Here is a 21551-nt window from a genome sequence, read left to right on the forward strand (position 1 = left end):
TCTTGGAAATGTCTACAACTAAAGGCCAACTCAGACTGCGTCGTACAACAAGGCTGATAAGACATCTTGACTCATCAGTACTGTCCGAGTTGAATCCTGACAAGACAAGTCGTCTTGAGATAGCGACGGGCATAGTTTTTAGGTATTCATGAAAACTTTAAACATGTTTAATTTTCTCCCGACAAGAAGACTCCTCTGGCCTCGTCATACAACGCTGTTTGAGTTGGCCTTAAAACTGAGTATACAAGATTAGTTTTTGGCAGCATACAATGTATACTGTAGGTCTCTTGCCAGATGTAATACAGGAAATGAAACCACTAACCCCAACAAGGATCAATCAACCACTCAAACAAGTCATTGATCATTTCCTTATGTTCCTCTTTGACAGCAGGTGGTAGATTTTCCATGTACGATGTCTTAAGAGGACGCCATCCAAGCTGGTGTGGTTCCATGTAGATCATACCACATCTACTGACAGTAGCTGGTGAGGCTTGCTCTAAGTCTGCAGGCTCAAAGATCAAATTCTGCTTGTTGTTCATTTGAATAATCTCACCACTCATCAAACATAGCTAAAAAAATAAATATTTTAGCTAAGCATGGAGTTGTCTAATGAGTACATCATTACAGGCTGTACTTTATTATAATATGTTATAATATAACCTCTATTACAGGGAAACATTCGGGACATAAACTGTCCCTTTAAGCGGGGTGTCACCTGAATAGAGATTGGCTGTACTGATAAAACTTGTTTGTTCGGGAAAGTGTCCGCAATATAGTTTGTGAGGAGGAGAGGTTCTACTGTAAATTGTGTTATTGCTTGAAATGTCCATCACTTGAATCACCAAAAAAGGTCAAAGAGGATGGAGTTTTAACTTGAATTTCAGGTTGAGGCTATTAGTAAGCACAAGTTTCTTTGAATCATGTATGTAAACTTTACTTTACCTTCTTATTGTCATCCAAGACCGTGTTCATATTTTCAATCCAGACAGCATCCACTGGGCCATCAAACAATATCCACTTCCGATCTTCAGACTGTGAAGCAGCTTGTTCACGAAATGTATTAGCCAGCACACCTAAAAGAAATCAATACTTTTATTTAATTTTTATTGAGCACATACATCAGTGTTTCACATGGTATCAACGGCTTGTTGTTTCAGCTGAAAAAAATCTTTGCATTCCTTATATGTATTATTATTAAACATATTAAAATTTATTACAGAAAGCATAAAACAACTGAGTCAAATAGGGATGCTAATGTAATTCTAAAGCTCTGTCTACACTATCAAACTAGTTTGACAAAAAAAGTGTGATGTGCCCAAATATGGTAGTGATATGATATCATCATGTCCATATATGGGCACATCACATGTTTTTGTCACATAAAGTTTGACAGAGCTTAATTGAATAAAAATGTATCTCCTTACCATCTGTCCATTCATGCGAGACGGGGTCAAAGCAACCATATAGCTGACCCATAGTGATAGCCTTAGGGTTTATGATTTCAAAGATAACCTTAAACTCATTCATTAGCCCTCCTGCGTGTAGATCTCCAAGAGCATTGGCCAGCACCTTATAGGCTGATGTCTTGCCTCCCATCGGGTCGCCTACGATCATGAAGCCATGACGCACAAGCATCATCTCATATATCTGGATAATTTTCTCAATGAACCATGGAACAGCTTGTAACTTCAACTTGGTGATGTTCTCATTGAGAGCTTCAAGAAGGACGACATAGTCTGGTGTTGGCAAGACCACACCTGGAAACAAGTCACTGATGATTCCTTCAAACAATGGCACATCCTAGTAACAAAAAATATACATATACTGAAGACTTTCACAATTATCAATTACATTATATAATAAAAAAATGTATAGTACTGTACAAAGATGTATGGTACTGTTATAGGGTGGTAAGGTACTAACTTAATGTGACAAAAAAATGTGATGTGCCCATATATAGACATGATGTCATATCACTACCATAATTGAGCATATCACTGCCATATTTGGGCACAACACACTTTTTTTGTCAAACTAGTTTGATAGTGTAGACAGAGCTTAAGATCATAGTATAAAAATATAAATGTGTGGAGGGTACGATTATACAAACCTGAGCTAAGAACTTTGGTAAATTAACATCTTTAATAGCCCTCAATAACAGAATACTCTCTTTCTCATCTGGAAGAGCTAACTTCAAATTACCAGCAGCTGTCAATACAGACTTTACTGCACGCATCCCATAATCATAGTGATGCTGGGAAGACAACTGTTCTGAACACAACCGGTATGTGGCAACGATTTTTCCAGCAAGACTTCGTGCATCAACAAATCCCATACTGTAGAGAACAATCTCACCAATCATACCATAGTCAGGTACCATCATGGCTACCGTTCTGAACAGAACCTATGAATATAAAATAGATTTCAGTATTGCATTATTGTATGTCCATCATAAAGTATTTCTGTCACCCAAGAGAGCAAACAAATTGTTGGAATGGTAAGGAAGTAATTTTGGTTTCCATTTGAAAATGCAACGCAAGGATGTAGACGCATGAAAAGCGACAGTTTGCATAATCCATCACTTGTAATTATGCAAATCGATTGTACTTGCTTTGCATCTCTAGTGGGAACCAAGCATTAGACTTGCACAAGAGAAGGCATGAGTTTGAGACATGTATGTTGCAATTCTTTACTATCAATTGATTTGTGATTGGATTACTCAAATCACTTACATTTTGTTTACGTACTTACATTGCATCTCTAGTGGAACCAAGCATTAGACTTGCATTAAAGGAGGTATGTTACAATTCTTTCCTATCAATTGATAAAGTTTTATATAAAAGTAAATCAAACTTATATCTGTAAAACCTACCTTTAAATTGTCAGGAAGATCAGATCTACCAGCATAGCCTGGGTTCATTGTGATGAACATGGTACACGTAGGATTTAAAGTCAACTCAGTCCCTTCAAACATAAACTTCTTTTGATTTCGCTGGATAGCATGCTGAATACTTTGAATCTGTTGAGCAACCACAGACAAGACTTCTAACTCGATCCGGTTAAACTCATCAAAGCATGCCCAAGCGCCAGCCTGTGCTAGTCCTTTAAAGAACTTCCCCATAGCTTTGTAATCCAAGCCATCTGAGCAGTTGAAGACAACGCATTGTTTGGCTACTGCTTTAGCAAGATCTTTGCTGGTCTCAGTCTTGCCTGTACCTGCTGGGCCTTCAGGAGCACCTCCAAGATTCAATTTCAGAGCACCCATCAGCGTCCTAGTAAAAAAATATAGATGGTTTGGAGCATTATGAATTGGTCAGTGTATTATGTATGTATAATAGGCAAAAGCAAAATCTGTGTTACCTGTAACACCTATCTGTAAGTGGTGTGATAACCAAGCGTCCACTATTTCCAAGGTATTCATAGCCATATCGAATCTGTGTAGTTATCATCTGAACGTCAACTTCTGTGCCATTGAAGTAGTAGCGAAGTTGGCTGATCCAGTTGAAGTCAGCCTCTGAAGACACATCAAGTTCTTCTAAGCGAGCAACGACATCTCTGGCTAGAAGAGGTAAAGAACAAAGTGAATTAGCTAATGCAAATATTGAGAGAAGACCAATGGAAGTGTCACGAATGGTAAGCATTGACAAGTAGCATCAGGACACATTATTTTCAAATTAGCCTGGAAATAAGAAAGTAAATTTGGTTGACATTATCTTAAATATGATGCATTTTACATAAACAAAATTAAACTGGTGGCTATTGATTGTATACAGTTAGCGCACATGTTGATGTTCAAAACATCACTTCCGCAACCCACTAGACCACTATCGTATATAAATATATGTATTTTTTTTTTCTTTTGTTATGTTAAGTAGTAACAAAGAAGGCAGGGGTATACAGGCTGTGGTAGGGCTTTGACAGGTAGTAGGCAGAAAGAAGTAATCAATCTTACCATGTACATCCATAACTGTCAGAGCACCAAGTGTGACCCTGGCACCCTTCTCTAACTTGCCACGTACAAGATCAACGATGTCACTCAGGTTCTCATTACTCTTCTCTAGGTATTTCTAAGTAAACAAAAAATATAAATGTAAGTAGTGGCATTGTAGCTGTGTCTTTATGCTTACCTGCCAACTAATAGCAAGGTACTCTAATGTTCTAATGGTCAAACAAATACATAATAGTTAAAATACACCTTCCAGTTCTTACATACCTTGAGTCCTCCTTTTTCTGTGATAGCCTCTGCAACTTCAGTTGTCCAATAAATCTGTGTACAGCAGAGGACGACCTGTCCAGGCCACTCTAGTACCCATTTGTTACGTGGGATGCTGGCATAGGCTCCTGTACCATCCTGAATGACCTTGCGAACACTCGCTATCATGATGTCTTCTACTTGGGCTAGCCATTTCTCAACCATACCCTACAAAAAAATTGTGTAAATTCATTTTAAACAACATTGATTATGGGAAAGTATACATTACCTTTATTCATGTTACTGAAACTGTTTTACGGGTCTATCACACCTGTTCCGGTCCGGCACCGGCAAATCAAATCGAACGTCAATGTTTGTTTTCACAACGCTCTACGTTGACATGCGCATAGCCGCGTGAAAACAAAACATTTACTTTCAATCTTCTTTGCCGCCGCCGGACTAGAACCGTGCTGGAACAGGTCTGAAAGACCCTTTAGACATGATTAGCACTATTTCATCATACCATATTTTGTGTATAAGCTCAATCACCAAAACAAACTGGATGGGAATTAGTTTGTACTTACTCTAGCTTTAGCAGGGTAGATCTTTGATGACAATGGCACAGTCTCTTTCTCAGCACTGATCATGCCAACAATCTCCTGCTGGTCAGTGAACTCCAGCTTGGCGATTCCTTCAAAGCACTTCTTCAAATGAGGCTGTACACGAAGAGGATCTTTTGTTTCTGACAAGATCTCAAGCAGTTCATCATTTGACAAGAAAAAGAACCTTAATGGATGAAAAGAAACAATATTTAGAGATATAACTCGCCAAAGAAGCTCAAACCCTAATCTGTTCTTTTAAAGGGCCAATAGTTGTAATTCACTTGTTAATTACCTTGGAAAATATAATCTCTTCTTCTCGAGATAGTCGTTCAATCCTTTCTGAATCTCTTCAAGAAGTTGGTTTGATTCCACCAGTCTGCCCAACATGTTTGGCTGTGCTGTACATACAAGTGCCTTTGTGTCCTTAACCTGCACAGAACGAATACAAACATCATTTTATAAAGGCTAGGTAGAACTTGAACAGATTCACAGATTGTAATACAACTACTTTAAATTCTGTATAAAGCTGTCAAACTGTGACAAATCAATTTGATGTGTCCATATATGGACACAATAATGTCATATTACTACCATATTTGGGCACATCACCCTTCTTTTTTGTCAAACTAGTTTGATAATGTAGACAGCCCTTAGACTTACAGATTCTGTCATGATGTCCTTCCAGTAACTATCAACAATACCAAACTTGCGTCCTTCTTCAGGCATTTGAGCCATAATATCTTCAGAGCTAAAGATTGGTTCTAGATAGAGCCAAGTGGCCTGGCATTTAAGCCATGAGTCTAGGATGTCTTGCATTGTAACCAGTTTCTCTTCCCATTCCTGTGAAGTAAGAGGTAAATGAGGTCCTGTTAGGCACTGCTTTGTGGAAGCCCTAGACAAAAATGTATGGCAATGTCCTAATAAAGGAGGAAACAATTAGAGATACTATATTTGTTTTGAAACAATGTTTCTCTGTTAAAATAACCATACCTTGACTTCCTGTTCAAATGGTTTAATGTATGGAGAGCCTCGCATTGTCTGTGTCTTCACAACATGGTCATCAAGAACTAATTGTATCTCATCTACACTTGACAGAATGGAAACACCCTGAAAATATATAGACATATATTATAAATTGATGTCCTAAGGAAATAAAAAGAAAAAAAAATATATGATATAGTACAGTATGGCGCTCGGAATTTGGTCATTACAGACAGCACACACTACATGATTGGCAGTCAACCAATCAAATGACAAGGTTACACAAAATCGCCTTAATATTAAAACTAATCTGCTGCTAAGCCCACCCAAACTATATAGCAGGTGGTTGCACTTACTGTATCTCTATATGGCACAAATTCAAAGCTAACATCTGCCCACTCTCCTTTCATTTTCTCCATTGCTTTCTCCAGCGAGTATTCTTTACTGGCTGCAGCACCAACCTCTTCAAGCCTAAGTAACCATGAAAGAAATGATTTACTGCAGTAACAACAAAATATATTGCTGAGTTTCCACTGACATGTCTAGCCATAAGGGATGAGTACCAGGTTGGAAATTTTTCTGAAGACCGTAGACTTGATGAATACAACTGTCCTATTTCATGCACAAATACAGTAGGGGTGTTCATCAATACGTAGGAAAGGAAATACACAGGAAAGTCTTCCCTTAAGCTCTGTCTACACTATCAAACTTGCTTGACAAAAAAAAGTGTAATGTACTGTAGTGCTATGAAATTATCATGTCCATAAATGGGCACATTACATTTAAAGTTTGATAGTGTAGACAGGGCTTTAATAGTGGTGTCCAATGGAGGGGTTCTACTGTATGATACATGCATCAAACGTTGTCTTACTTATCCATATATTTACTGAGTCCCAATTCTAATATGTGGTAAAAGGATGTCTCTTCATCAGGCTTCAACTGGAATCCAACAACATCACTCATCTACAACAAATAAAAAGTATATTTTATGCTGGTTAAAATGGTAAGCTGTACCTACACTATCTGTGACAAACAAATGTGATATGCCCAAATATGGTAGTGATATGATGTCATCGTGTCCATATATGTGCACATCATTTTTTTCACAAAGTTTGATAGTGCAGATAGAGCTTAATGTTACTTTCACATACAAGCTTCTGGGCTTCTAGATACTAAAGATTGATATTTGGTCTATACTGTATGTACTTCCTTGTATTTTGTATATGACCATTTTATAAATAAATTGTGAATAAACTATTTTAAGTGTGGCTCTGAGTGAGGACACTTAATCATTTTCACCATCCACAGGCAATGCACTCATTGCCTGCATTGCCTGTTAGTTGAGAACCAATGAACTATACTGTATGTATTAAGATACAATTGCATATCTGTACATGGAAAATGAGTCTATTAATCTACTATTCAAGGATTTTCTACAGTATAGGCAACATAAAATCAGTTCAAACAAGTTTGTTTTGTACCCTTTCCCAATGACGGTCCCTAATTCCAGGATTACAGACAACAGATAGAACTGGCAAGTGTTGCTTGAATTTATCAATCTTTCCCTTGACATTATTCGCAATTCTCTGTGGTCCTGGTTGGTCACCAAATGACTTTGCTAATTTGTACATAGTCCTGTACATTGTGTCCACTGTCTCTGTCACTTTCTCTGCATCAAGCTGTTGGAATGGGCCTAGTGTTGAGATAAAAAAATTATATTAGAAAGTTTAAAAGGTTTGTAGGAATATGGTAAGCAAGTTTAAAGCTCTGTCTACACTTAGAAAGTAGTTTGACAAAAAAAGTTTGATGTGCTAAATATGGTAGTGATTTGACATCATCATGTCCACACTTTTTTGTCACATAAAGTTTGATAGTGCAGGCAGAGCTTAAGGAGTACTGGAGAGATAGTATGGCAGCATGCAGTGAGTGATAGTCATTTTGTTGTTGTTTTTTAAGGGGTATGGTTCTTGATTCTTAGTGTGATAATCCCTATTGCATCTCATATGAAGCCACTGCATAAAGGGTGCCGGTGACACCAGATAGAAACAGCCTAATAATTATATGGGCTGGAAACTTCTGATGAAAGATTCTCTTGGCTCTGTTAAGTGCACATAAACCATATGTGTTTATGTGTTTTAAGATAATTACAGTTAATAAATGTATTACATAGTCTCTGTTATAGCTTACCATTCAACCATGTCTCATACTGTGTATGGAAATCAAGTGCAGTATTCCAAAGGCTGTCATAGGGAGTTTTTGCTGCAAACATGGCAGAAAGGAGGGGGAAACTAGTTGCCTCCCACTCAAGTAGTTCCTCTTCTTTGTTCAGACCATCGAGTTCATCTCTGGCATCTTCCATTTGGCTCTGAAGCTCATTCAGTTTGTCCACATTTCCCTTCATTTCGTCCATACTCAACATCTTTAGAAAAAGAAATGATTTGTAATGTTTAAATTGGAAAGTTTTAATTTAAGAAGTCTTACCTTTAATAATTCATTGATTTTGTATTCAGGCACACAAATAATGATACTGTATTATATACTGTATGTTAAACAAACCAATTATACACACAATAAGTACAAACATGGACACAAATAACAACAAATGTATGTACTTTTAAAGCAACACCAAACAAGCATTCTGACTATAAACTTGAGCATTTTAACCAACTTTACCAACTGAATAACATATGTATGTACAGAGCAGTTTGAAGCACAACAAAAAACACATGCGGATACAGTCTTCCCATTGTTAAATCCCAGTTTTAATAAGTTTTGAATTTTGAATCGCTTGGCCCTCATTCCCTTTACTGCATCCCTAAATATTAAACCAAGCTAATTTTTTAATCTAATATCCTTTTAAGCCCAACAAAATTTCTATAGTAACCATATGCATAGTAAACCAATATAACACATTAAGAAATTTCTCAAAAACCAAATTACAATAATACCCTTTACACATCTTGTAACAAGTTGTAACCATGTTTGATCTCCCAACTTATTACACGTTTTCACAAACGGATACGCAAAACTTGTGAAATTTTTGAAAGAAAGCATAGTTGCAGGCTATTTAATTACTATGTTTGGTCAGTAACAACTCTGGACTTCTCCGACCAAAAACAGGCCTCTCATCGGTGTGTTTTTTCCCACAAGGAGTCCCTCGTGAAATCTCGGAAGATTTTCCACAAAATCGTATTCACACCATGCAAATCTGGTTACAACTTGTTACAATTTTTTCAGATACGAAATGGGTATTAGTGAAAATAAAAAAGAATGTTTTAGTAGTAACAAACAAGCAAACACAACAGTAAAACTGAAGATATTAACACCAACATTAAATGATACTATACCTTTCCTCTTGGCTATTCAAAAGCATTACGGAAAAAAAATTATAAATTTAAATAGTAAAATTGAATACTATAATTGTCATAAATGGGTAGAAAGCTTTTTTGCTTGTTTTGTGGTTGTCCCTGTTTTATTTCTCAGTTTTAAAATGTTACAATTTTACTTTATTGTGTCGTGATTGAAATAAAATGAAAAAAATTTAATATCTAGGACTCAGACATATACTGTAAGCTACGGTTGTTAGTACATATAAATAAATAAGTAACTTTTAAGGTTTTTATCAAGTTAAATTATTATTTTTGATCGCCGATTATTGTGACATTTTTTGTCATACTGTACCTCCTTCTTTCTGAAAAGTTCCACTTCACGGTTATACTCTTGCAGTTTGTCATCAAATTGTTGAACCTTCTTTCGCACCTCTTCCTCTGCCTGTTCTCGTCGATTCAAGAGACGGTTACGACACAACTCAAAGACGGTCTGAATGTGGTCTGGCCAATGGAACACTGTACTGTTCAGCTTTATGTCCTCATCTTTAACAAAATAATACTTTAGAATTGGAAAATACCAAACAGTTTCCTTCAATAGCATTCAATTTTTGATTTTCATTCCCAAGATTCAAGGAATTAACAGATTTGTAAGGTTGTCTAAGCAAGTCTAACTGTGGAATGGGGAAAATATTACAAAATTACTGGTCTTTATAGCTCTTACTTACATGGAAGTGTTGCATAGTCCAATAAAAACATCAAGCGGCTAGCTGCCTCGTCTATCTCATCTTTAAGTTTGTGAACTGTGACCTCACTAGAAACTCGCAAGTAATCACCAAGCTCTACAACACCTGATGTGGTATCTGGCATCTCGCTCACACGTTCCGTGATTTCATCATATCGTTTGCAGATACTGAAAATAAATTATATATGTAACATCTTAAAAAAAGTAGATAATATTTTTTTTTAGAGTTATACCTTTTGAAAGAGCTGCTTCCAGTTTAAAGTTTGTCAAGATTATTTATACCGACCAGAGATCCACTTAGTTTTAGCCCGTGTTGAATATTGTGTCCTGTAGGCTAGATAGAACATAGCGTATCATGGAAAACCAATGTTGATTTCTTAAGGTAAGCATTTAATAGACTACATCGACTATGTTTATGTAAAGGTTTTGCTATACGTTTATTGATGCCTATCCTATATTATAATTAATATTTACATTTTAAATATCTATATTAATTTTTTTTAATTTAGCTATTATAATTTGTTGTACCTTTTGTTCAATACCCTGTTTTCATCAACTTCAAACTTGACTAGACGTTCCTTCAACTTTTGCGCTCTGTTACAAAGGTCAAGGTTCAGCATCCTGCAGTCCAGACAGAACATACTGAGAGGAACAGTGATGTGGAGAGAAGAGATCTCCTCCTTTAGCTGGACATAACTATTAATCTTCTTAATGAATCCTTGCAAAGAGTGCCGCTCCTTAAGGAATGCAGATACGTCGGCTTCTGCCTTGTTGTTCAGAAGGTCGTGGTATTTCCTATACGTGTTCAGGTAGCGTGATGGACCAACTGTGTTTTGTTTGAAGATTTCCATGGCTTTGTCTATAAAATCAGTCACTAATTGTTCTTCAAGTTTCACTGTTCGTAGTAGCAGACGATGGCTTTTAAGCTCTGGGAAAATGTCACACTCAACCTGAAGCAAAGAGTATAAAGAATGAGTACAATGTACCATTTAAAAAATAGCTTGTGTGATTATTGTAAAAAGTTAGAAACAAAGTTATGTGATTTTGTTCCATTACATTTAAAAGATGTTTTTATAACAGCTAGATCAGGTAATAGAATAGTACCTACCCTTTGTAAGCCTTCTCCTGACTGAATTACTTTAGAGAAGCACTTGAGAATGATGTCTCTGCAGTGTCTGAATGGTGGGTCAAAGGAAATTTTAGGCTCATCTACCTTCAACTTAATGATCATGATTTGAGGCATGACATATTCAAGTTCCTTGTACTCATCTTCAAAATCATTCCCTGCCTGATAAAATATATAAGTAATAATAAAACATTGGATTAAACTACAATTAAAAGGAAAGAGAAAAGATTCTGGCATAGACAGAAATGTTCCTGACAACACGATTCAGAAGTGTGTTGGAAATGTATTTCATTACCAGGTACCTGTGGAGTAACGGCTCACTGGCTAAACCTTAGGAGTGCTAAACCATAGGCCTTAGCCCTGTGCATTTCACCACTTCCTGGTACCCTATTCCTTCAAAATAATTGTTATACAAACTATGTATATTATACTGTAGACCACATTTCTTTTCATTTATTTCGTCAGAAAAGAACAACACATGACAAAACAAAAAGAGTTCAAAATTCAAAAGACTGGTTAAACAAACACCAAAATGAATCACCGTCAAGTGGCTCACCAAAATGGAAATTTAAATGAGTTTTAGTATTTGTGAAGCATTCCTAAATCTACTATGCTCATACTATGCTACTACTAGTTTGATGTGTAATGTGCCCAAATATCGTAGTGATATGCTTAAATATGGTAGTAGATATGACATCATGTCCATATATGGGCACATCACATTTTTTTGTCACATAAAGTTTGATAGTCTAGCTTAAGGACATACATTATGAATTTCAAAGAACTCCAAAAAGTCAGCCAATGAATTGATGACCATGCTTCTTAGTTGGATGGACATCAGAGAAGCAATGCATGCAAAGAATTCCTGGAGACGCTGGGTTGACTCTAGGCTGTGAAGATGCAGCCACAACTGCCGATGGTTTGATATTATTTGTGCACAGCTTGGAATCCACCTAAAAAAAAATAGAACAGTCAGAGAGTAATCTTGTTAATTAAGATCCACATAAATGAAGATGTGTGTAGAGAGTGGAGTGACGGCTATGAGTGATCACTGGCTAAACCAAGGTGCCCCAGAGCTTAAAGGGTTCCAGAGCACGAGCAGCCCTAATTCAACTACTTGGAGCTAGAGGGCCCTTAGGAGTGCTCAACCTTTTCCCCCTGTGTAACGCCACTGTGTGTAGATTGGCTTTAGGTTGTCGCAAGTCCTAATTCATTCACATACTTACGTTGTCTTAAGGATTTGATGTGCCTCTTTACAGTGCTGTTTGACAAGGACTTCAAATTCTTCTGGAAGCAGTGGTAACTCTGCTGAGAGTAGATCTGACAAGCGTACAAATCGTAGGTGACTGAATCTACAAATATACAAAGGTATCATTTATTCTACTATTCTAAAACAATGTACAAGAAATTCAGAAATATCCCATATCCAGAAAACATTAATAGAATCTGTGTAAACTTGTAGAATAGATGTGGTTATACACAATGCACTTTCTCTATATGATCGATGTAGAACAATCACAAACCTAATATAAAGATCTGTCTACACTATCAAACTTTATGTGACAAAAAAAAATCATCACACTTTTTTTTGTCAAACTAGTTTGATAATGTAGACAGAGCTTTAAAATAGACCTCATTTATCCAAGAGCCTACAGAAATGAAATACCAATGCTTACCTCTCATGCCATAGATCCTGTAGTTCTAGCATCATAGGGTTTGTAGTAAACAGATGCTGTTCATTGTGTTCTTTGTTGACCGAGTACGTATTATGCCAGGGGACAGGCGCCCTCACGATCCGCCGTGGGAACACTTTAGGAATCCAGTCGATGTAAAGACGAATTTTTTCTTCTGGGTCTTTTAATATGTAATCAACTAAAAATAGATAACAAATTAAGTAAATATTTTATGGGAAAAACTTCATTTAGCAAGCTCTCGATAGTAGAGTGATTTATTTTATTCATTTATCTACTAAAAAAACATTTGAACAGGATACTATTTTACTACTATGCTCCTGTTTTGAGTATTTGTACATGGCCTAAAAAACAATATACTTCATGTTTTTAAAAGTATTATTTATAAAAATAAATAATAAATATAAACATAAAGTACTTACTAATGGCTTTTCTAGCACTAAAATCATAGTCAGAGAATATCTCATTTTCAAGTATTTCAACAGCTTTCTGCATGGAAGTGCTTTCAAGTAAAGAATTCGGCACATGACTTCTGACTTTTTCAATCATACCTACTGGTGGAGATGCCAACATTGATGACTGTATTCCTTTAGTAATGTAGTAATGATAACGCTGTTGTTGAAAAAAAACAAATAATTTATTCAAATTATATACACACCCAACAGCGAGCAACTTGCCAATTATAGGATGGATAAACTATTTTTTTATAATTTATCGTGGTTATAAACTAAGTTTCATTTGAAGCTTAGGAAGTGGAGTTGAAAGAGTTACAACTCTGGCACTACTGTAGGTCAGGATTGAACCCTGTACAGTAGGTCAGGATTGAACCCTGGACCTTTGGATTGGAAAAGAAGCACATTCAATTATTGATGAGAAAGTCATTTATCTTCTATGTAAGGTGAATTGGATTTTCTTTTTTTCATAGATAAGACAGAAAATGACCACTTGCCTCTATATCTCTTTCACTTGGTTCTCCTTCATTCTCGTCTTCTCTGCTTTCTTTGTCCAAAATAATGTCCATTTGCTCCATTGGGGTCATTGGTCGAGACAGAGGCGGCACAGAAACAAGTCTACATAAAAAGTGGTTATTATACATTCAGTCATATGTGTTAGGTTCGAACACAATGTCAAGTTTGCAGAGACTAGTATTTTGTGGTTTAACACTTTTGAATGAATGGGTGTTGTAAGAAATTTGACTTTAATATCTAGTTGTGAAGCATTATTTTAATATAAGCTATTATGAATGATTTTGAACAGTTTTCCAAACACAAATCTTACGCCATGCTCTGTAAATTTTGACCATTTTTCTTGCCCACAAATGTCTTAGCACGAGGTGAGATCTGCATAAGTTTTGTAGGTGACGTCTTCCCATTTCTTGGTGATCTCTTTGCTGATAATTAGTTAAGGAAAAGAAATGATGAATAAATTTGTGCAAACAAATGGTAAAACGGTGGTATGTTATGTATGTACCATTTGCAGATAGGGGTGTTCCACTAAAATTCTTCTATTTGCACTTCGTGGAGAAAGGGCTAAAGTTGGTTTATCCAAGTAGCTAAGCACAAAATAGCCAAACAAATTTGCTAAATACATTACTATTTTATCAATTACTACTACTAGAGAAAAAAGAAAATATATTGGAGTATAAATACTATGTAACATTTAACCAGAGAATAACAGTAACATTTTAAAATATTTATCTAAAACTATAAATTAGGCCCCTGATAATGTTTTGTATGTAGCTCTATCTACACTATCAAACAAAATGTGATGTGCCCATATATGGACTCGATGACATCATATCACTACCATATTTGAGCATATCACTACCATATTTGGGCACATCATACTTTTTTTGTCAAACTAGTTTGATAGTGTAGACAGAGCTTCAGTACAGCAGAAACATGTATAGTTAATATAATCAATAGCCGTTCTTATATAACTGCTATAAGACAATAAAACAATCAATTAAATCAAAGAAATTAGCACTTAATAGCCGTTATAATATTTATATTTATAGAAACATATTTATCTGTAAGAAATATGTCAAAATAAGTAGCAGACAATAGCTAATCAATAAGAGCTAGGTTTGCACCTGACTACAGAGTTGAAAGGAAGTAACCGCTATTGAGAACAATTTATGTAGATATCCTTATAATAATAATTGACTGGAGAAATCAATTGTACAGAATGTCTGTGTTAGCATGTTTTATGCATAATGATATGGTTAGATGTTGTATAATTTACTGGAGTAATGCAAATGGTACTGTTAATACATACAGCACAATAAGACTAGATGTACAAAGTATGTGGGTTGGCTATAAGATTAATTTTAACTGGCCATAAAACAGTTTTTTTAGTGACCTAAATTAAATTTTTACTGGTCATCTATATTTTCAACCAAAAATAACCAGAGTGCCAGTTTCTGTAAAGTTTTAATTGTTTGTTTTTACTGGCCATTAGCCGTCGACATATACTAGCATATATTTAATAATGACCTAAAATTTAGGTCACTATTGATGATAATGCATTATTAATATTAATTATAAAATCATTATATTAGGTGTTAAATTACAGTTATTATCAATCTGCTTGCCATGAGTAAACAAATTGAATGTATAATAGAATAACACACATGTTAACTAAACAATTTCAAACTCAATAACCATTAGAAGTCATAAGTGAGAAATGAAATCAAAGATGAGTAGAGTAAAGGCCAATTTACACAGAGTAAGCGGAAAGCCGTGTAGCTTGTCTCACATACAATCTGTATCTATCCTGTCCGCTCTGCATTGTGTGTAAATGGTCATAAGGACTTATTTTTTTCAGCCATCTTTAAAGAGGGTAACCCTTCCAGTTTAGCCAGTAGGTTAACTAAATATTCAGAGGCTCTCTTTCACAAAATTAAAATACATTGCAACAATAGATTCAATATTTTTATTACCGTTACAACTTGTCTGTGTAAATTGGCCTTAATGATCATTTCTTCTAGCAAGATCTGTATGTATGTATCATGTATTCTCTACCCGAGTTCTAAGACCTATATGGATTTCAATTTAATTCTTAACGTAATGAAATATATCAAATTTAATTATTTGAGTAATAGATATTTATATTATAATCCAAAAACAAAATATTGAATATTCACTGTGTATGAACCTACAGTATGTATGAATGCATTGGATACCTGCCTCCAACAAATGCCATTGAAATCAATTCATTAGTTGTTGTGATTTACTTCATAAGGCTATAATAACCTTCATTACAATAATAGCAGAATTATACACTACTAGATGGTACGCGAGCGAAGCGAGCGTACCATCTAGGTCGTGCCCACAGATGGTTCTCGAATACATAATAATTTCAGCGTTAAAAAACTGGCGATTTCAATTGTACGTACCGCAGGACAAATACATGTCGTTTACAGGAACGAATAAATAGACAATGTGATTTATGTACTCAACTAAAAATATCACCCTGGGAATTACTTCCGAAAGAGAAACTTGTCACAAAATGAGACCAATTGTAATGTCAAATTTAAACAAATTTAATTTGTGTTTTGTATTTAACATTAGGGTTGAGGGATGGGGAAGAGGATGGGTGGAAAGAGGAACAATTTTTAAATATATTCTTTATCTATTTAGTAACGAAATATTAATTGTTTTCATGTTTTACAAATAATATACCACTAAACACAGTAAAACATTGCGATGTAATACTTTGTTGAAGCTATAACCGTCCAAGTCGATTGAAATAGTACAGTACATGTAACGATGTAACATCACTACGACGTGTATATGTTTATATAATGTAAAACAATTTGTGAAAACCACCTCTATTCGGGGAAAATGATAAATTCGATTTGATCGTCAATAAATATTAAATTATCTAACTCAACTTAATAAGTAGGCCTAATGGTTTTCAATTGTTTCTTAGAGCCAATTCATACTTAAGTTGGTTCCTACCCTACCCACCAAAGTTGTTCTGCGTTTAGGGCATGTGATGTACCGTAGGCCTATCCTCTACTGGTTTTACAACGCTACTCATGCCAGTGAGGGAAGGGTGATGATGTGGGTGGTTTAATTGCAATAATAAAGATTTGTACATAATATACGGCGAGTGAAAACTCTAGCTCATTATCCGTTTAAAAAAAATGTATATCCAACCACTGCAGCACAGATTGAAACAAAAATGGATCGAATTTCTGTTATGAGTATACAGTACTTGCCTTTACGACGCCTGAGGGAATAGACGCTTGTGGAACAGAGATTGGAATGTTCCATTCATCGCAAATCAATACATTTGTATAAACGTATATTAAATCTATCAAAATAGTAATTTTTTAAGAAAATCGGCCTGTCTTCAACATTATGATGCTGTACTCGAGCTGTTCAACCGGTTTTCAGCCATTAAAAACAATTATCGTAGGAGGAGATAGGAAAATACGAAGCATCCTCGTATTATTGTCTGCGGGTATTTTTCAAGACGGACATCCATTAGACTGTGTATACCACGATCGAAAAACACCCCTATTTGGGGCAAATCGTTGAACCTAAATTCGTTTTAATCGTCAATAACTAATTATCGAACTCAATTTAATTAGTAAACAGGGTTACATCAGGTGGTTAAAATCAGTACCGAAAGTACGAACCAACTTTATATACCATCGAGTAAACATTCTAGAAATAACGCGCGATTTAGATAATTTTGCCCTTACGTAAATTTATATATAGATATCACATCCTGCAAAACATCAAGATATATTATAACACAGTGCTTGTTACATTAATAAAGCAGAACAGTATTTAACATATTATTAAGCTCTGTCTACACTATCAAACTTTATGTGACAAAAAATGTGATGTGCCCATATATGGACATGATGTTATATCACTACCATATTTGGGCATATCACACTCTATTCCTAGAGTTTTCCTAGAATCTAGTTTGATAGTCTAGATAAGCTTAGCAAATTTGGCTGCATTTTATACAATACAATAATATTTGTCTCACAAAATTATAATTTTATAACTCTCTTGCTACAGTATATTATTCATTGACGTATAGATAGAATATAAAGCAAAATAATAAAGAGTAAAAGGATACGTGAGTAACTACGTTTTCTGTTCATGGATGGCTGCGTACAAGACCGCGTCATGATCTTGGGCAGCGAGCGTATCTTAAGATTTTTAGCAGATGGCGTGTAGTTATTAGCTATGGATTCACTGGGAGTTCGGTGGTATTTCTGTTCTTTGAAGGGGGATGCCTTAGTCCAGGAAGGATCCTTCATGATTGGCGGGTGTTCACTGTGTCGTAATACAATCTGTGAAATGGTATAATTACTGTGTTAATTCTTATTTTTATTTTATTTCATCAAAGCCAACAGCAACGTAAGGTATTAAACAGAAAACATGTATGAAGCAAACTTAAATATATGTTAAATAGTAAAAATTAGCCCTATTGAGCACAATTATTTAAAAAAAAGAATAACTATTTAAATAAAATATCAACATTTACATTGGACTCAAATAGTTATACAAAGAAGGCAAGCGTGTCTGAAACCCTCTTTTACTATAAAACTGGAATTAAACCTAGGATGCCATGTTAGACACAAGCAAAAATATATTTTTCATATAACAATGTTTCAACAATTAGTAGTCAAGTAAATGACAATTAATGTTTGGACCTTGGACTATCAAAGTGAGAAGAATACAACTATTAATAATTTCATCGATCATCATTTAAGTTCCAATACCAGTTGCTAGGATACATGATACAATACGGTTTACCTGTTTACTATGGAGAGGGAATGAGAATTTATTATATTGTTGTAATTGTGTCGACATCAATTTTAAGGTCAGAAGAATGGCATAATGAATGTTAAAATATTGAATAACAAAAGGCCTTTATTTTAGTGTTATTGTTAAATTTCAATAATGCTACTTTTAAGAACAGTAACAATGGCGTTGAACATTATTCATTGATTAACTGTAATTATATTTGATCACACCAATTAAGAATGTTTTTTTGTTCAGATGTATTTTTGTGCTTTACCATGAATACAATAGGATAGTTGTGATACAACTATCTGTATCTATTTGTAAAAGTGTGTTGTGTACATTATAATGTTGACTCAGTATCTGCAAGTCAACTTTAAGAAATAAAGCACAAACGTTTACTAGCAGTGTCCTTTGTTCTTTAATGTAAATATCTTCTCTCCTAGCTGTATAAATAATGAATTGAATTTAAAAGTAATTGCACTGGACTTGGACCAATGTTTCTCTTTGGTTTTCCAACATCCAGCAGGTCCATCTACTACTTACCTATCCAATCTGACAATTTTCTTTGCGTTTAGACACCATCCTTTTACTACAATACCCTTAGAATCTTGTTGAATTTTTTTAAAATTTTTTGTGGTATATAAAAATAATAGGCCTACAAAATAATATCATTTTAAAATAAAACTTGTACACACAATCTATACTTTTGTGTCTGTGATAATTATTTAAGTAACAAAATAGTTTAAAAATAGAAATTAAATCATGGTGTAAGTAGGCTAGACCTACTGTACCTAGCACTTTGTTATTTTATTTTAAAAGACAGTATAAATTGGTTAGGAATGAGGGAAAGGTGGGTCTTACCTGATACAAGTCCGAAGGGTTATTACTGCCCTCTGGAGGCAGCGGTGGGATTCCCGGTAAACCCCTCGTTTTACTACAACTGAGTAATGGCGTTTCTGAACACTGAAATGAAAGAAATTATTCTTTATTTGCATACATAATAATGTCAACCAGAAATTTACATTAAAATTAATAAGGACCACGTATAGAATAGAAACCAATTTTGTGATTATTTGAAAAGAAAAAAAAAAATTGATATAAATCAATATTTACTTTACTGTAGGCCTAGCTATTATATGTTCAAGACATTGATTACGTAATAATAAAAAATATGAATAAACAATTTACCTTAGCACGATCCAAGGCCATGATTACTTTGTCTTGTTTTCAAAACTCTCCTGTCAGCTGTGTGGTGAAAATCTGTGTGTGTGGTTGTTTTAATCAGTCTGATGGTGTGATTTTTTTCAGAATGTTACCCATAACATTGCTTTATATGAAAGACTGCTACTAGGCCTAGGCTTAATTTAATTCTAGTCTTGAAGTAGGCTAGGTCAAGGAACGGTCTAAGCCCTAATTGGTCCAGGCAATTTCAGCTTATTCTCCTAGAACGAAGTGAGTTGTGCCGTCCATTTTCGTGAAGCGAAATGTTTTGAGTGCGTTTATTACCTCCCTGTCAAGCTCTGTTAAATGTTGTTGTCAATACGCTATAATTAGTCTAATACAAACACCACAAAATTACGGTTGTTGAAATTGGTTAAATCTACAAACTTTTTAAATCATAGTACTGCAAAAAAGTAAACTTTACTAACTTTACAAACTGGGGCTAGCGAACAAGAAGTGCATCAGGTTGCTAGGTCCGAAAAGCAATCAATTATAAATGAGGGCGCTAAACTAATAAATTGAAGATTCAGAAAAAAAAAGTTACATAACGCGGTAGTAGTACAGTAGTAGACTAGGTGGTACGTGCTAACTTTTAAAACTAAATTTAAAGATGTATTGTCCCCTGAAAAATCATTTTAACATTTTTTGTTGAATATGCAATTTTAATGTCACATAATAGTTATCTACTTTGACCAAAAATTGGATCTAAAAAAATTGAATTTAACCATTTATTATGTTATTTTATAAGTGAAAACATAATTGTTTTCGTTTTTTTCTACGGAAGTCATTAACTTCTACAAAATAACCTCAAAGTCCGATTTAATAAACCTTAATTTTTCATGTTTTTGGGGGACAATACATCTTTAAACTAACTAACTAATAAAAATAATTTAATAGTTTCGGTAGCACGACCATGCTGACCAAACACTTGTATAGATTAAATATAGGCCTATTAAATTGTATTTTATTAATTTATAGAGAAAAACATGGAGATTTAAATACCTCCATGGAGAAAAATGTGTTGTCTTTTAAAAATCGTGTCTACTCGTTGCCTTTTTGCTTTTATTTATTGTCTTTGTTTCTAAGTATAGTGGATTGTCTATCTAAGATTTTAGATTTATTTCTAACTAGTTTAGTTTTTACGTAATATTTATATTAGGTTTAGTTTTAACGTGTTTGTAACGTATTTATTAATATGTATTGTACTATAAAAGGAGCTATATTTCCTATACCATCCTGGCTAGTTGAGAATTCTCAACTATTTTATGTTTTTTTCTACCTTTCTGGAAAATGATATAATCCAAATTTTATTAATAATACCAGTAGTAAACATTTAGAAACACTTGCATACCTTCAATAATTTTAGTTGTTTGTAGTTTAAGACAATCTTAGTGATATTTAAATGAAAACAATACGATAAAAACTATTGTGTCTGTATTTTACAAGACTATGACTTCCGTATAACGTGCATTGTGGGTACTTCAATTTTTATAGAAAAGCTAGGGAATCCTAATTTAGTAGGCAGCATATGGGGGCGGGGCAACCAAACTTGCTTATCAAATCAAAGCACAGTAAAGCAAAGGATAAAATTAATGTACGATCCAGTTTACCACTGTTCTCAACTATAGTCATTTTAGTATACTTGAGCACAGTTATAAAGAATAGGATAAACTTAACAATATACAACAAATAGCATTAATGTACGATCCAGTTTAACACTGTTCTCAACTATAGACATTTTGGTATACTTGAGCACAGTGATAAAGAATAGGATAAACTTAACAATATACAACAAAAAACATTAATGTACGATCCAGTTTAACACTGTTCTCAACTATAGTCATTTTGGTATACTTGAGAACAGTGATAAAGAATAGGATAAACTTAACA

The 21551-nt window shown here is 34.6% G+C and overlaps 1 protein-coding gene across 2 annotated transcripts in view; it reads right to left on the reverse strand.

Annotated features, from left to right (window-relative positions):
* The window catches only part of LOC140060711 (dynein axonemal heavy chain 3-like), a 41761-nt gene extending 21632 nt beyond the window's left edge, over positions 1-20129 (reverse strand). Inside the window, exons 1-29 of one of the 2 annotated variants that reach the window (XM_072107041.1) lie at positions 19629-20129; positions 19302-19403; positions 17767-17983; positions 13942-14053; positions 13613-13733; positions 13086-13275; positions 12649-12844; positions 12199-12324; positions 11739-11925; positions 10955-11134; positions 10375-10796; positions 9830-10014; positions 9457-9647; positions 7963-8194; positions 7257-7468; positions 6647-6738; positions 6132-6246; positions 5785-5901; positions 5455-5634; positions 5087-5223; positions 4777-4978; positions 4214-4420; positions 3953-4067; positions 3361-3559; positions 2873-3272; positions 2111-2404; positions 1425-1800; positions 943-1073; positions 323-569 (exon numbers count right to left, since the gene is read on the reverse strand). In XM_072107041.1, coding sequence (XP_071963142.1) covers positions 323-569; positions 943-1073; positions 1425-1800; positions 2111-2404; positions 2873-3272; positions 3361-3559; positions 3953-4067; positions 4214-4420; positions 4777-4978; positions 5087-5223; positions 5455-5634; positions 5785-5901; positions 6132-6246; positions 6647-6738; positions 7257-7468; positions 7963-8194; positions 9457-9647; positions 9830-10014; positions 10375-10796; positions 10955-11134; positions 11739-11925; positions 12199-12324; positions 12649-12844; positions 13086-13275; positions 13613-13733; positions 13942-14053; positions 17767-17983; positions 19302-19403; positions 19629-19649 — 5506 coding nt within the window. In that variant the 5' untranslated portion in view covers positions 19650-20129. Of the gene's footprint in view, positions 1-322; positions 570-942; positions 1074-1424; positions 1801-2110; positions 2405-2872; positions 3273-3360; positions 3560-3952; positions 4068-4213; positions 4421-4776; positions 4979-5086; positions 5224-5454; positions 5635-5784; positions 5902-6131; positions 6247-6646; positions 6739-7256; positions 7469-7962; positions 8195-9456; positions 9743-9829; positions 10015-10374; positions 10797-10954; positions 11135-11738; positions 11926-12198; positions 12325-12648; positions 12845-13085; positions 13276-13612; positions 13734-13941; positions 14054-17766; positions 17984-19301; positions 19404-19628 lie in introns of those variants that run through there. The other variant, XM_072107033.1, reaches the window with a different exon arrangement.
* Positions 20130-21551: the final 1422 nt, after the last annotated feature.

Source organism: Antedon mediterranea, chromosome 1 (assembly GCF_964355755.1).
Source record: "Antedon mediterranea chromosome 1, ecAntMedi1.1, whole genome shotgun sequence".
Classification (NCBI taxonomy): Eukaryota; Metazoa; Echinodermata; class Crinoidea; order Comatulida; family Antedonidae; genus Antedon; species Antedon mediterranea.